The sequence below is a fragment of the Chanodichthys erythropterus genome, chromosome 20 (genome assembly GCF_024489055.1).
Source record: "Chanodichthys erythropterus isolate Z2021 chromosome 20, ASM2448905v1, whole genome shotgun sequence".
Classification (NCBI taxonomy): domain Eukaryota; kingdom Metazoa; phylum Chordata; class Actinopteri; order Cypriniformes; family Xenocyprididae; genus Chanodichthys; species Chanodichthys erythropterus.
In genome coordinates, this window is record NC_090240.1 from 32,833,175 (window position 1) to 32,848,941 (window position 15,767).

Genomic DNA, 15,767 nt, shown 5'->3' on the forward strand with positions numbered 1-15,767 from the left:
ATATATATATATATATAATATACATACATTTACACATACACACATATATACAAATATGTGTAACGTGTATGTTAATAAATTAATATAAAAAATAAATATAAATTATATACAAATGCATTTTTGTCCACAGTTTGTTTGGTTATTAGTATATATATATATATATGTATATATATATATATATATATAATTATATAATATATATATAATTATATAATATATATATAATTATATAATATATATTAATCTCTATATATACTGGTCTCTCTCTCTCTTTCTCTCTCTCTGTCTATATATATATCAATTTTTTAAAAATTATTTTTTATATAGTGATGACTGAAATGTGGACAGAAATGCATTTTAAACCTATATATATATATATATATATATATATATATATATATATATATATATATATATATATATATATATATATATTCACAAAATATATTCTTTCTTAACTAATATACCCATATCCATGTGTTTTGACGTAAGGTAAGACAATTACTTTACATACTGCATTTGAATGAACTAAACAATTGCAGTTTTTTCCTCATTTCTCCTTCAACATTTGCATATATTTACTTGTCTGCTCTTTATTTCTACATTACACATATCAGTACAACGTGACAGGCTGGTCTTTGTGTTTAATGTGTCCAGGGGTTAATGTCAGTTGCAATTTCCATATTTAAATCACAGAGTGAAGAGACACAACCAGATTGATCTTTATGTAGTACACTGTAAATACATGTTTGGAATAGAGAGAACATCCATCTACATTATAAAGTGTAAAACAACACATCCTACTGGAAATAGTTGCATAGGATATTGTAAACTGAAAATACAATAATTTTATGATCTAATAATACATAAAATATATAGCTAATACAAGATAAATATGTAAATGCATAAATATGTAAATGCATAAAGATGCATATAATAGTTGTATAAGAAACAGATTGTCATTCTAAAATAATTACAGTTTTTTATCCCCGCCTGCGCATTAGCTTCCCTCCCTCTCTCTCTCTCTCTCTCTTTCGCACTCCTCCCCCTTTCTCTCGACTCTGCATTTCTCATCAATGAAGCCTCATTTGAATAATGCGTGAGCACTTTGGACCGGAGCCAATCAGCTGTCAGAAGAGCATGATAAATCGCAATGCATTATTGATAATAATAATTACTTTGACATGCGCATTTCTACTCGAGGGGCTAATTTCCCCCAACCTGGAGAATTTCTAAAGGAGAGGGACTAAATAGTCTTACTATTCGCCCCTGATGGTTGTAGGTTACCATGTCGCGGCGCAAGCAATCCAAACCACAACATATCAATTCAGACGAGCCCGCTTCGACAGAAAATGGTAAGTTTGAAGCGACAAAAACTAATGGGAACTTTGTTTATATTTTTGTGTTCGTGTACTGTACGAGATATGTTTAATTTCATATGTGAATTATGTAGGTTAATTGCGAGTAAATGGGATCACAAGCCTTTAAATTGACTTGTTTTATGAATTGCTAAATAAACTAAAAAGTTTCTGTTATGCATCATTCATCATGAATGTGTTGAACTTCGGTTAACTTCAATACACGCAGTTTGATTTATTTTTGTTTGGTTTGTTGGTTGATAGTCTAATGTTTACGTATATGAAATCGTTAATATTTATCGACCTTTTGCATTTTACATTCTTCGAGTCAGCGGCTTGTTTTCTCACTTATTGATGCGTTTTGATGGGTGTCTTTATTATAGTTTAAGTTATTTATTTTTTTTAAGAGAGAATATGCTATTTGAACTTTGAATAATAAAAAAATATACCCTATATCTAATGTTTTTGACTAGTTGTATGACTAGTTGTATGACTGGCTGATAAATGTACACGTATATTCTAGACCATGCTCATGTGTTAATATTTGATGTGGCGTACTGGTATCACTGACCACTGTTAAACAAAGGTGCTCAACAGGTCGGCATGAAATGTGAGTCGCGAACAAGCTTGACCACAAAGCAATAAATCCCCCACAGTTTCTTTTGGTCGCATATGGAGATGTGGATGGGGGATGGAAATGAAGTTGTGTGCAATGGGGGTGTAAATGTAAACCACATCATGTAGACTTTTATCCATGACTTGCCGAAATGTGGTTATTCTTAAAGTAAAGATATGTGTTTAAATGTCGATTGACCGAGGGATTGTGGTTTATTTGTCTTGTTTGTTTGTTTGTTTAAAGTTGATTTTTAATCTCAGCCAGTTGAGTTGTACAATATTGCATGTGGAATTCCCTCTCAGTTAAGGTACAATCAGTATAACACTGAAAGTATCAGAAGAGCGACATTGTATCTCTTGTACATTGATCAGACGCCCTCTTGTGGTTTACACGCAGTTTATCCGTCCAACCCTAAATGCATGGTTTGAAACATGATTCATTTCAGGCATATTTTGTTTAAATCAAGTCCCTTAAGAGTTTGATTGCACCTCCACTGCTTTTTAGAGCTTTAACATGCAATCAGAACTAGATCTTTTTGTCCAGTTTTTGAAAGTGAATTCTCTCTCTCTGTCTCTTTTAAAATTAAACTTAAGTTGGTTTGCTTTGTTTTAAAATGAGGTGCTGTTTGTTCTCAGAGCTAGCAGATAAACAATGCTTTTTTTTTTGTAACTAAAGTTGTTTAGCTAACAATTAATGTCCAGTTTCGCTGTCAGAATGTTAACAGGTGGTCTTTCCCATTCATAAGAGATTATGAAATTTGCATTCAACAATGGCCCTGTTAAAAGGACCTCCCTAATGGTGCTGCAGCCTAATTTAATTTGCCTTGCATTTTCTGCTATAATAAGAATTACCGACTGGCTCCTTTTAGGTTGTTATCAGCATTTTTTTTTATTCATCATTAGGACTGCCTAACAGCATTTGTATGTTAATTACTTGAAAAGCCGTTAAGCATATGCTGTTTTATGAGCCCATATGCATATTATTTGATAGAGAAATGCAAGAACTGTTGGATGAGGGAGAAGTTTTAAGTGAAAGTTAATCTTTTTGCATTGGTTGATGTTTTCTAGTAAAATTTGGATTTAATTTTGTGCATACTGTAAATGCTGCCCTCATCTGGTGGGACTGCACAACTGAAAGTTGTGTATGTGACTACTTATAAAAGCAGCTTGAGTTTATCTAATTTGTGTTTCCTAATGCTAAATATCTGTTATGCAAATCCAAAAGTGCCACTTAATTTGTGACTTCAGAATATAAGTGCCAAGTAGAATTAGATTTTCTCTAACTTTAATCAGCAGCCAGTACTGATGGTGTTATATTTGTGTTCCTCATTTACAGCAAATTATTAAAATATGTCATCTCTTCAACTTTGTCTTTGCTGCAGGGATCTTGCACAGCGGTCAAAGTGAGGAGGATGGCAACGAGGCTAAGAGGCGACGATCAGAGGAGACGAGGGTTTGTGACAAATGTTGCGCTGAGTTCTTCGATGAGGCTGAGTTTCTTGAACATGAGAGAAATTGCACCAAGAGTCAGCAGGTAGTAATCATGAAAGATGGTGACGGGAATGAAGTGCCCTCTGAGTTCTCCCAACATTCTCCGGGTGATTTCTTGGGTGATCAGTCTGCCAGTAATTTGCATTCAAAGCACAGCTCCGAGTCTGAGGAAATGATGGAAGGAGAACTCATGCTGAACCAGGATGACCCCTCAAATCATGATCAAGATGGCAATCCAGATATGGGGTACTCGGCATCTTCCAAAATGCAAGACTCTAATGTGACTCTTGAGTCCATGGCTGCTACCAAAGTTGCTGTAACACAACACTCGTCCAATTCGTCCAATCAGAAGTCTCCACCCCCGCAACCACACCAAGACACCCTTCTTGCAATCCCCATGATCTTGGAACAGCTGGTCAGTCTCCAGCAGCAGCAACTGCAGCAGATTCAGCTAACTGAACAGATCCGCATCCAAGTGGCCATGATGGCTCCTCAGAGTCTCCACTCTGCAGTAGGTGCCGCTGTGGATCCACTGAAAGCACTGGGTGCACATTTATCACAACAGCTCTCGGCTGCAGCTGCCCTCATTGGCAAACGGACGGGCTCCCAGAACTTGTCCTTGGAAGCCTTGAAACAAGCAAAACTACCTCAATCCGTCACCATCCCCACATCCCTCGCTGGAGGTTTGGGCTCAATGCCCTTAAAAGCCGACATTAAAGGACTCCCTGATTTAGCTAGCCGACTTCCAGCGCTGCTTCCGCAATCTCCAGGGGTCATGGGATTACAGGGTCCCTTTAATACCCTTGCAGCAAGCATGGATCCCTCTAAAAAGGCAAAAAATAAGGTCCCTGTGATGCCGGAGTCAAAAAATGGCTCTGGTGAGCACATGCTCAAGCACAAATGCAAGTTCTGTGGGAAGACATTTGGAAATGACAGTGCTCTACAAATCCACTTGCGCTCCCACACTGGTGAAAGGCCCTATAAATGTAACATCTGTGGAAACCGTTTCACAACTAAAGGGAACCTCAAAGTGCATTTCCAGAGGCACAAAGAAAAATACCCACACATTAAGATGAATCCACATCCCGTACCAGAACACCTGGACAATATGCCTACAAACAATGGCATCCCTTATGGCATGTCTGTGCCCCCCATGGAGGAAAATAATTTTGGTGACACCAAACCAGTGCTGGGGCTTCCTTCGGCAGGACTCCATCCACCAGTGCTCCAAACATTCAAGCCCTCATTTGATATTCCAGTAGGTGGGGACATCTACTCCCAGAGGCCTTCTTCATCTGGCAGTGACGGTGCATCCATTACTTCCAGCATGTTTGGTCAGGAGATGGCGGGACTGGATCAGAGCAAAGATTCCTCGGATGCGCTGGCTGGATTGCAACACATAAATGGTAATGGTCTACCTGGCGAAAATGGCTCTGGTACTGCAAAACTTCAGCAAATGGTGGATGGCTTGGAGAAGAGGACAAATGACCCCAATGAATGTGTTATTTGCCACCGAGTTCTGAGCTGCCAAAGTTCCCTCAAAATGCATTACCGCACACACACTGGTGAGCGACCATACAAATGCAAAATCTGTGGCAGGGCTTTCTCCACCAAGGGCAACCTTAAAGCTCATTATGGCGTTCACAGGGCCAACACTCCTCTTAAGATGCAACACTCTTGCCCAATTTGTCATAAGAAGTTCACCAATGCAGTCGTCCTCCAGCAGCATATTCGTATGCACATGGGTGGCCAGATTCCCAACACCCCTCTGCCAGAGAATCAGTTTGAAGGTCCTGAAGCACTGGATGCTAGCATGACAGAGGATAAGAACATTGACTCCACTGGGCATGAAGAGAGTATGGAAGAACAAGACTTTGATTTGGACAATCAGGAGAAGCTGAACAACTCTACAGAGCCCCAGCCCAACACCAAAGAAGATCAGGCTTTTCAAGGTCCACCATCTATGTTTACAGGCATCGCTGCCCTGGAGAACCACATGAAGAGCCTCACCTCTGCACTGAACCTTCAACGGCAAAGCAGCACTGCTTCAGAGAGCGACAGCGGGATGAAAGATTCCCCTTCAGGGTCTGGGGAAATGGATTACAAGAATGACCGCAGTCCGGCAGTGTCAGATTCTGTGTCCTTTCACTCTTCGTCCCCTATAGATGGTCCCTTGAGTAATGGTCAATCAAAATCCCCAGAATACACAAACCCAGATGATGGTGTTAAATCCAGACCAGACTCTGATGCACCTCAAGATTTTAGTGAAAACAATGGAGCACTGGACTTGACATCAAGTTTTGCTCCCAAACCCATCAAAGAGGAGCCGGGCTTGTCCTTTTCCAGTGGTGACTATGGTATGTTTTGTTAATTTCAACATGCTTAACCTGGCACTGATGTTTCTTCTTGATGTTTTGCCAAAGTGATCAATTTGTTCTTCTCTCTTAGGTTCTAGTCAGCTACCATTTATGAGGGTGCCTCCAAGTCTGGTCAAACTGGAGATGCAGATCCCTCCCGAGACTCCTATGGGTGCCCATAGCCTGTACAGCTCCCAGCTGCCTCAAGGAGCTTCTACTCCTCCTGCTACTTCTAGTGCTCCTCGTCGATCCACCAAGCAACATCTCTGCAACATGTGTGGGAAAAACTTTTCATCTGCCAGTGCCCTGCAAATCCATGAACGTACACACACGGGCGAGAAGCCATTCGCTTGCACAATTTGTGGCAGGGCTTTCACAACAAAGGGAAACCTTAAGGTAATGCTGTCTTTGCTTTAACTTCAGGCTTTTGAAGTGAATTGTTTGAAAATCGAATGCCCAGTGTATACCGCAGTAAGTCTCATGAACTCTTGTTTTATATTTTACAGGTGCATGTTGGGACGCACATGTGGAATAACACAGCAAGGCGAGGTCAACGCCTCTCATTGGATAACCCGATGGCTTTGATGGCCATGGGCGCAGAGTCCAAGATGATCCCAGATATGCTGCCACCCCCAAAGGATTTGATTCCCCCGCCAATTAACTTCGACCCATCAATGTGGAACCAGTATGCTGCTGCCTTCACAAATGGGCTGACCATGAAGACCAATGAGATTTCAGTCATCCAAAATGGTGGCATCCCTCTCCCAGGAAGTCTCGCTGGAGGTCCTTTAGTGGGCTCTACTGGGGGAATAACCAAGATGGAGTCCTCTCAGACAGGCATCCCTGGCACAGTTGCAGAAATGGAAAAGAATGGCTCTGAAAGCATAGCAAAGTTTCCACATTTTATGGAAGAGGGTAAAGTGAATTAGAAAGTGAAAGGACTACAGGAAAATGTTCCCAATTGACAGTCTGCATTGTGCTGATTGGCTTATAAGCCTGCTGAAATGTTAGGAACTGGGCTATTTATTAATTCAGTCCTTAGTTGGTACAATCAATTCATGTGTGTAAGATTGCTTTTAAGAAGTTGCAAATTTACATACCTTTGTTAAATGAGCCTATACCCTAAAATGGGCCATGCCTTCCTTTTTGGACCCTTACATGCTAGCGATTACTTCTAATTGAATCTGATCTAACTACTGTAGTTTTTTTCTTCTTTTTTTTTTTTTTTTCTTTCTCTCTAATATATGCGGGTATTTTGTCAGTTTTGTTTCTAGAAGTTGAATGTAAGTCTTACTTGAAATAGCTTTATTCCAGAGCAGTCTCATTAGTGATAGGACACTCTTTTGAGTTGCATTGGGCTCAGCTCTATGACCCTCAGGAGGATCTCAGCCACAGGTGACCCGAGATCTCAATGTTTTAACAGTTAACATCTTGTTCATCTCTGCTTGACTTCTCATGGTCCTGTTCTTAGTTGTTCGCTTTAAGTTTATTAGTCAAATGACATCCATGGCATAGATGCCATACAGCAAAGGTGTTTGTGGAATATGTGCCTAGAAAAAATGAATGAATTGACCATTCCACACAATCTACTGAATCTGCAGTTTCATTGATGGACATAGTGAGTAGTTATAGTATAGATGTTTGTATTGAAACTGGATTTCACTAAGTTATTAATTTTTTTGACTCTCAATATAGTTTCTATCTGCGCTTAATACCAAAAATTTATTTCGCTAAGTGCCTGTCTTGGATTTTTTTTTTTTTTTTTTTTTTCCTCTCCATTTGTCTGTATTTCCCCCCCCCCTTCCACAGAAGCAACCACAGGATTGTAATAAAGGCCTTTTGGATTTCATCTTTTATTCAGACCAAAATATGCTATATTTTTGCATTTAGTTGTAGCTTTCTCAAGAAGTTAATTTCTTATTTTGAAAGTGATTTAATTGGAGAATTGTTTTCTTGCTTTCAGTGGTCCTTATCAAATATTGGATTGAGTTGCTTTCATTTAAGACCTTTGAAAGGAGTTCAAAAGGCCGGTATAATACTGAAATGCCTAATCATTCCTTGCACTTTATTTTTCCTCATTCTGCTAAGATCTGATATAAACCAAGCTTATGTCACGTATTCTGTGAACTTTTTGTTTCTTGGACTCCTCATTCAGAGATCATTTGCTTGCTTGCTGCCGTTTTAGGATCCACTGAGTTTTAGAATTCTGTAAATTTGCCATTTACCATGCATTTTATACCTATGTGCTAAGCAGGCATGCATATCTTGTCCCAAAAGGAGTCAGCAGTCATTCTTGTTCCAGGAAAGTCATGGTTTACTACCCAAATGTGTATTGATTGTTGTGGGGACATGTTTTGAGATCGTAGCCATGCGTTCTTGAGTGAAAGGAATGAACTTTGTGTATGCACACAGAGTATCTAAACTGTACAAACCTTATGCTGGTCAAATTTCTACCTCATTTAGATGTCTGTATCCTTTTTTTTTTTTTTTTTTTGCATTGTGTTTGGAGTTATGGTTGCATTGTGCCCCCATAACCTGCTGATTTTCTGTAATATAATGAATGTATCGCCAGACACTTTGCACAACACTTGTTCAGAATAGACAGACTCCTCCTGTAAATTCTTTCTAATATGCATTTACCAAGTTGTGCCTTTTTTCCTAGATGTAAAGAAACAAAAAGGCGGTGTCAGATCTTGGTTAAATGGGGTCATGTCTGTATGATTGTTCAAATGTTGAATCTGTTTTAGGCTTGTTTACAGTGTAGACTTTTTGTAAATGTTTGCTTTTTGTTTGTTCCCCTTCCGTTCTGATATTTTGAGAATAAAACCAAGGATGACTTTTCCAAAATGTTGTTCTGTGTTTAAATCAATATGCAGTCATTACAGTTTCAGATGGATGACACTTGAGGACACCAAGGTGGAGATTGGAATATGAGAGGTACTTGTGGCATTTTCCTACATTACAATCACAACTTGTCTGTAAGTAACTTGTTTGCTTATAAGGTGAACCGAACGAAATGGATGTCATGGTGTCAGATAATATTTAAATGCACAGTCTCAATAATTTGGATTCCTTTATGAAAGTGCTGTGTATCATGTTGATTTAAATATCATGCACATTGAAACCATATTGAACTTTGTAATGTGGTACTTGTAGTGTTTCACTTTCAAAGCTATTGTGGTGATGCACTTTTAAAATATAAAAAGGAAGACACAGTGGAACTATCATAATAGTAGTACTTTTTGAATGTTTTGTAAGGGACTAAGGTATTTTGAAGAATATCATGGTTTATGGATATTGTACTTCTGTGTTAATAGAAGTTACACTTCTCTAACTTTAATTTTAGTCAAATTTGTTGGGTCATCTAAGCTGAAAACATGCCATTTGTAATGGCATACTACTAAATATGCTGAATCTATAAAAAAGTATAGAAGCATGTCAGTCTGCACAAACTTATAGCCATAGTTTGAGTAATTTTATATTAAAAAAGAATGCATCATTAGAAACGCATAAGCCAACGTGCTGAATTGGACGCTGTCCCATCATGTTGAACGCACAGCCCAACCCATCAGCCTCCGCCCAGCGCGCGGGCTACTGCTGCTCCACTGCGGACAACAATGACGGACAACATTCCGCTGCAGCCCGTCCGACACAAAAAACGACATGACAACAAACGAAGAGACGGGTAAGAGCATGAAACGACGTTAAATGAACGAGAAATCGCGTCGGCTGGAAAATGGAGGCTTGTTTATGGACGATGTATGTGAGATAGCATGGTGGCTAACAGCCCAGCAACCATTAACACGCAACATTTAGGTTGATAACGACACTATATGTCTTTGTTTATTTTGTACATCATTGAATATTCGCCATGAAGATGTCGTCTAAACGAATTTAGCGTCTTGGTATTATTGTATATAGGAAAGACAAGTGCACATCCTTGTTCCGGGACACAGGTGATTTGTTGTCAATGATGTCACAATTTTTCGTCCTAAATAAATATTTCTCCTTATGTATTCGTTATGGAGTTTTTTGACTACACAAATTTGTCATAATACATTTTAGGCCGCTTGTAAGGTTGGTCGACACTTGTCACCCATATCAAGCTTTGTTTGCAATATAATGCTCGCTTATATATGGCCCTTACAAATAAAATCACCGAAGTAACCACAGTTTCCGTCAAAATGCCAGTTACGAATTATTGAAATATATACAAACATGTGTATATATATATATAACATTTTGTTTGGACATGTACCATGGTATTCTGTTAAATATACCTAGGAGTACCATGTAAATACATTGCACATACAGCTAGGTCTCTCTCTCTCTCTCTCTCTCTCTCTCTCTCTCTCTCTCTCTCTCTCTCTCTCTCTCTCTATATATATATATATATATATATATATATATATAAATATGTATGTGTCTAATATATAATATTTATAATGTCTGTTTAATGCAAAACTCATCTATAAGGAAGTACAAAACCAAATATATATGATTCTTGATAAGAGGTTGTTTGATGAAGGTGTTGGTAGGAGGCAGATGGTGAAAGCTAATATTTACTGACACTGTTTCGTTGCTTGCTTGAAAATATTTCTGTGGCTGCAGTGAAATTCCATGATCTGTATGTGAAGTTTCTTTGTTAAAGGGTCACAAAGTAATTTCTATACATATGCATATTAATTGAAGAGCGAATAAAGCCACATGTAATGTTGTATATTTAGGTGCTGCCCATGGTCCAGATGCTGCGGAGGGGGAGATTTCCGTCCGCGGACCGTGTGGTTGGGCCATCCAGAAAAGAGAGAGCAGAGATACCCTAGAAATGTCATAAACAACCAGAAATACAATTTCTTCACCTTCCTGCCAGGGGTAAGTGACTACAAATGCTCAGAGAGAAGTTGGTGTTAACCACCAGAGGCATTTAAGAACGTGTTGAGCAATGGTTTACGTTGCTCAACATGTTCTTTAATTGCTCTGGTGGTTAACAGAGTTGCCCATTACACATTTAAAACATTAAAGCTGATATTGTAGGATTTCCTGTGTTTTTTCCTTTTGAAGAATACCTAAATCCAAGTGATAAATTTTCACAAATCTTGCGGTTTGTCAAGGAGAGGTGTGTTGTTGCATTTGTGATCAGAGTTTTGATTTTCATCAGTCTTAAGTTTTGACTTTGACCAGTAAGAAACCATCTAGTCACATCCTAGCAACCACCCAGAACTCCCTAGAAACTGTAGAAAACCTTCGCATCAGTGTAGCAATGCCTTGGCCGCCAACCAAAACACCCTAGCATCTTGGCGACGAGTTTTGCACTTGCACCACTTGCTTTTCACTGCAGAAAATGTAAAAACAGGCCTCCAGATTGTGAACAAATGGTCGCATTTTGCGAGCCTTTTTCTTGCCGGTGCAACTAAATGTTGTTAGAGGTTGCACTGGTGCGAACACGTTGCCCAACTGATTAGAGCTGCCATTTCTGTTGCATATGAGAAACATCAAATGGCAAAATGAAACATATGAAACGTGGACAGTTTATTAGCTGAGACCAATATTTTAAAGTGCAGCCCGAGCTCAGAACAGGTTTACTCACGAGCCATGTGACACTGTTAATACACAGCGCTGGGAGATCCAGCGAGAAAGCATTTGAATTCGCCACAGTATTAAAGGTGCCCTAGAACTTTTTTAAAAAAAAAGATGTAATATAAGTCTAAGGTGTCCCCTGAATGCTCAAAATACCCCATAGATTTTTTTTTCATTCATTTTTTTAACTGCCTATTTTGGGGCATCATTATAAATGAGCGGATTCAGGGCTACTGGCCCTTTAATTCTCCTGCTCCACGCCCACGGAGCTCGCGCTTGCCTTGAACAGTGCATAAACAAAGTTTACAAAGCTAATATAACTCTCAAATGGATCTTTACAAAGTGTTCGTCATGCATGTGGCATGCATGCGTCGGATTATGTGAGTATTGTATACTGTTATATTGTATATATTTGATTCTGAATGAAATTGATGGTGCTCCGTGGCTAACGGCTAATGCTGCACTGTTGGAGAGATTTATAAAGTATGAAGTTGTGTTTATGCATTATACAGACTACAAGTGTTTAAAAATGATTCATCCTGTTGCTAATGTAACAGTACATTAGCAACATGCTAACGAAACATTTAGAAAGACAATTTACAAATATCACTAAAAATATCATGTAATCATGGATCATGTCAGTTATTATTGCTCCATATGCCATTTTTCGCTGTTGTTCTTGCTTGCTTACCTAGTCTGATGATTCAGCTGTGCACATCCAGACGTTACTGGGTGCCCTTGTCTAATGCCTTTCATAATGTTGGGAACATGGGCTGGCATATGCAAATATTGGGGCGTACACCCCGACTGTTACGTAACAGTTGGTGTTATGTTGAGATTCGCCTGTTCTTCGGAGGTCTTTTAAACAAATGAGATATATATAAGAAGGAGGAAACCATGGAGTTTGAGACTCACTGTATGTCATTTCCATGTACTGAACTCTTGTTATTTGACTATGCCAAGATAAATTCAATTTTTCAATCGAGGGCACCTTTAATAACATGGCTGTGAGATCTAATGGGAAGCGCTCAAATTCAGCACAGAATTATCTGTTATAAACCATAGATATCAAACAGCACTGACGTGGAAACCTGGAGAAACATTGTTTCATGAACAAACAAGCTATTTTCAGTTCACAAATCATCAACATTCACTATGGATTTAATGTGGTAACGCAAACTGTAACCATGGTATTGTGGCAGAAATAGTTGAATGTTTTTACATTATTCATTTCAGGGTTCATACAACATTTTGAGAGTCAAATTTCAGCACTTTTCAGGGACATTCAAGTAGAGATGAACGATTAATCGTAAAAAGATCACCATCTTGATTCAAACACCTATGCGATCTTTTTTTAATTAATGACAGCGGCTCTCCCGTGTCTGTGCCTGCCTGTGCACAGTGTCTGTGCTACAAATATTCAAATTATCACAGAAGTACTGAGATATAAGTTTAAAGTTAGGATATAAACACTGATGTCTACGATAGCAATCAAAATAGAGCAAACCAACTTTTTAAACTAATTTGGCTCTTCAAATAACTGTAATTTAATCAAAAAATTACTATTGTTTTGCAATATTGAATGCAGTAACAAATAATAATATGATTAAATAATAGGACCAAATGTATCAATTACATTTTATGCCACTAGGTGCCAACATGTGACTGTTAAAAAAATGTATTGTCATTGAATCATTCATTCAAAAGATTTGTTCAAAAACACAGATTCATCCAGTTATGAAACAAGTTTTATTAATTAAGAAACATTTAGAAAGAAAATTTACAAATATCACTAAAAATATAATGTAATCATGGATCATGTAATTTATTTATCATTGAATTAATTCAAAACCTTTTTTTAAATAGTTAATTCAAATTAATTAAACCGTTTTCCAGCAATTAATATTTTGTCAGAACCTCTAATAAATTTTGTTTAGTTGTATATTTGTTTAGTTGTAGAATTTCAACTCAAGCTCAGTGCTTTACTGTCAAATGTGCATTTCCAAGAAATAAACATGTAATATTATCAGTTACTGCCTTCATTAATGCAGTAATTTTATGATTAAATTACCTTTATGATTAAAAATCCCCCAAGCACTACCATAGCAGGTACTGGTGTCTCTATCTGTAGACTTGAGTGGCTCTCAAATGTTAGTCTGGAGCCCTGAAAAATATTGTTTCCTCATGCCATGCCTCGTGCCACCACTTTAAACAACAACCTTGACCAGATTGCTGTATGGAAAAAAATATTTTTGCATTGCAAATGCCTTCTGGTTATTTTGAATGATTTGAAGGACAGATGATAATCCGAGTTCAATTCTGAATATTTTGTAAATGAGCAGAACTCTGCCATATAGCAAAAAGCAAACAGCGAGGTGGTTTAATGTAAACACTTTAAGCTCTGTTTGGCGTTGTCAAGACAAATGTCATTCTAGCTGAACGATGGTTGCTGCTGTGGACTATACGTGTTTCATAGTTAATGAAAACATGGTGAAGTGAATCTGAATGTTTGCACAAAAACCCCATAATATCACTAACAAATACATTTGTTACAAATAAATTTGTTAGTATTACAATTGTTAAATAAATGAATACTTTTATTCAACAAGGACACATTAAATTGATCAAAAGACATTTATAATGTTACACAACATTTCTATTTCTATTTCAGCACAACAGTTTTCAACATTGATAATAATCAGAAATGTTTCATGAACAGCAAGTCATCATATTAGAATGATTTCTGAAGGATCATGTGACACTGAAGACTGAATTTTTGCACATATTCAAATAGAAAACAGTTGTTTTAAATTCTAATAATATTTTCCATCACAATATTACTGTTTTTACTGTATTTTTGATCAAATAAATGCCTTGGTGAGCATAAGGGACATTTTAATAATCTTACCAACCCCAAATTTTAGAACTGTAGCGTTTGAATCCTCAGTACCATGGTATATTTTGTAGTACAATCACTTTTACCAAGTTTTGTTCAAACCGTGAGCTGTAAAATATCTGGTTTAAAATGAAAAGATGTTTGTATCAGTTCACAAATGCTGTTATTTTACTCATCACCATTTGTTTGTGTTTATAGGTGTTGTTTAACCAGTTCAAATACTTCTTCAACCTGTACTTCCTGCTGCTGGCCTGCTCACAGTTTGTGAATGAGCTCAGGTTAGGGGCTCTGTACACATACTGGGTTCCTCTGGTGAGTCAGAATACAGTTTTGTTATGATATATAGGCCTAATACTAATGTTCACAGAGTCAAATTGTAATAAATGTTTCTGCTTTTTTCCGTCAGGGGTTCGTTTTGATTATTACGATCGCGAGGGAAGCCGTTGAGGAGATGCGATGTTTCCTACGAGACAAAGAGGTCAATTCACAGATCTACAGCAAACTCTCCACAAGAGGTGAGCTATTGTTTCCTTATTTGTGCCAATGAGTTTTTATGTAGATTTTTTTTTGATGGTTTGTGATTGGATGATATTGAATGAAGCTGATTCCTTATGCAGAGATTTGTTAGTAAAACGTGTGTGGTAAATGTTGTGAAGTCGGCAATCAGATGGAGAGAATTATTTGCTGGTTTTGTACGTTCAAGTTTTATTGTTTGGTGTAGATTTGAATGTGAATTGTTGATTCCTTATGCAAGGATTTGTTATTTAAATGTCTTGCAATAAGCTATGAGTTAAAGGTTTTTGTTGTTGTTTGTGGTAGACCTAAATGGCTTTTAGGTTGATTTAATGTGCATGGATTTGTAACTTAGGCCTAAATGTGCAAATGTTTTACAGTTAGGGTTGTCGCAGTACCAAACTTTCAGTGGCCGGTACCAATATCAGTAAAATTGTGTGGTTCTCGGTACTAGTGTTGTCAAAATATATTGATATTTGATATGTATCGATACTGAAATATCTGAAATGGTTCCAATAACCTACTCCTTTTCTGTAGGCCTTGGACAATGAAAGCTGCCATGGAGCGTGTGTAGTAAATGAAATACTAAAACATTTGCTCACTTTAAGAAATTGTGCAAATAGTTAAACATCGTGATTTTTCTGGAGGAAGTCAATTAGAAGAAGTCATTTGCAAACTTTTCCATATAATTCCCATGTCAATAAAATTTCTATGAAATTGAAAATACAGCAACAATATGGTGCCTTTTTTATTTAGATAAGGCTTGCTAAAGTATGCAGATGCATCAGCCATAAAGCAGACTGCTGTTTGTCTTTAATTTGAAGTAGGGAAGTAAATGGTATCATATACTGGGGGATGAAAAGCATCTGACAATAAAAAAGGAAGAGAACCTCCTGTCGTTTCCATCACACGCCTTCCTTTGATCTGGCAGGCTCTCTTCTCTCATAAACTCAGTGTATG

At 37.7% G+C, this 15,767-nt stretch overlaps 2 protein-coding genes across 2 annotated transcripts in view; both read left to right on the forward strand.

Moving 5' to 3' along the window:
* The first annotated feature begins 1,288 nt into the window (after nucleotides 1-1,288).
* On the forward strand, nucleotides 1,289-7,034 carry sall4 (spalt-like transcription factor 4). Its single transcript, XM_067371748.1, has 4 exons — nucleotides 1,289-1,355; nucleotides 3,356-5,821; nucleotides 5,913-6,217; nucleotides 6,328-7,034. Exons 1-4 carry the CDS (start codon nucleotides 1,289-1,291, stop codon nucleotides 6,748-6,750), a joined length of 3,261 nt encoding a protein of 1,086 aa, XP_067227849.1. The 3' UTR covers nucleotides 6,751-7,034.
* A 2,356-nt stretch (nucleotides 7,035-9,390) lies between these two features.
* Nucleotides 9,391-15,767, forward strand: part of LOC137008842 (probable phospholipid-transporting ATPase IIA) — a 59,038-nt gene continuing 52,661 nt past the window's right edge. The window contains exons 1-4 of the mRNA XM_067370558.1: nucleotides 9,391-9,506; nucleotides 10,549-10,693; nucleotides 14,493-14,606; nucleotides 14,701-14,809. Of these exons, the coding sequence (XP_067226659.1) occupies nucleotides 9,439-9,506; nucleotides 10,549-10,693; nucleotides 14,493-14,606; nucleotides 14,701-14,809 (436 nt within the window). The 5' untranslated portion in view covers nucleotides 9,391-9,438. The remainder of the gene's footprint in view (nucleotides 9,507-10,548; nucleotides 10,694-14,492; nucleotides 14,607-14,700; nucleotides 14,810-15,767) is intronic.

What these genes read in the sequence shown, in the direction of transcription:
- sall4 (XM_067371748.1), top strand. Translation starts at nt 1,289, where the DNA reads ATGTCGCGGCGCAAGCAATCCAAACCACAACATATCAATTCAGACGAG. An exon ending in CTTTTCCAGTGGTGACTATG is followed by an intron (nt 5,822 to 5,912) that starts GTATGTTTTGTT and finishes CTTCTCTCTTAG; the next exon opens with GTTCTAGTCAGCTACCATTT. An exon ending in CAACAAAGGGAAACCTTAAG is followed by an intron (nt 6,218 to 6,327) that starts GTAATGCTGTCT and finishes TATATTTTACAG; the next exon opens with GTGCATGTTGGGACGCACAT.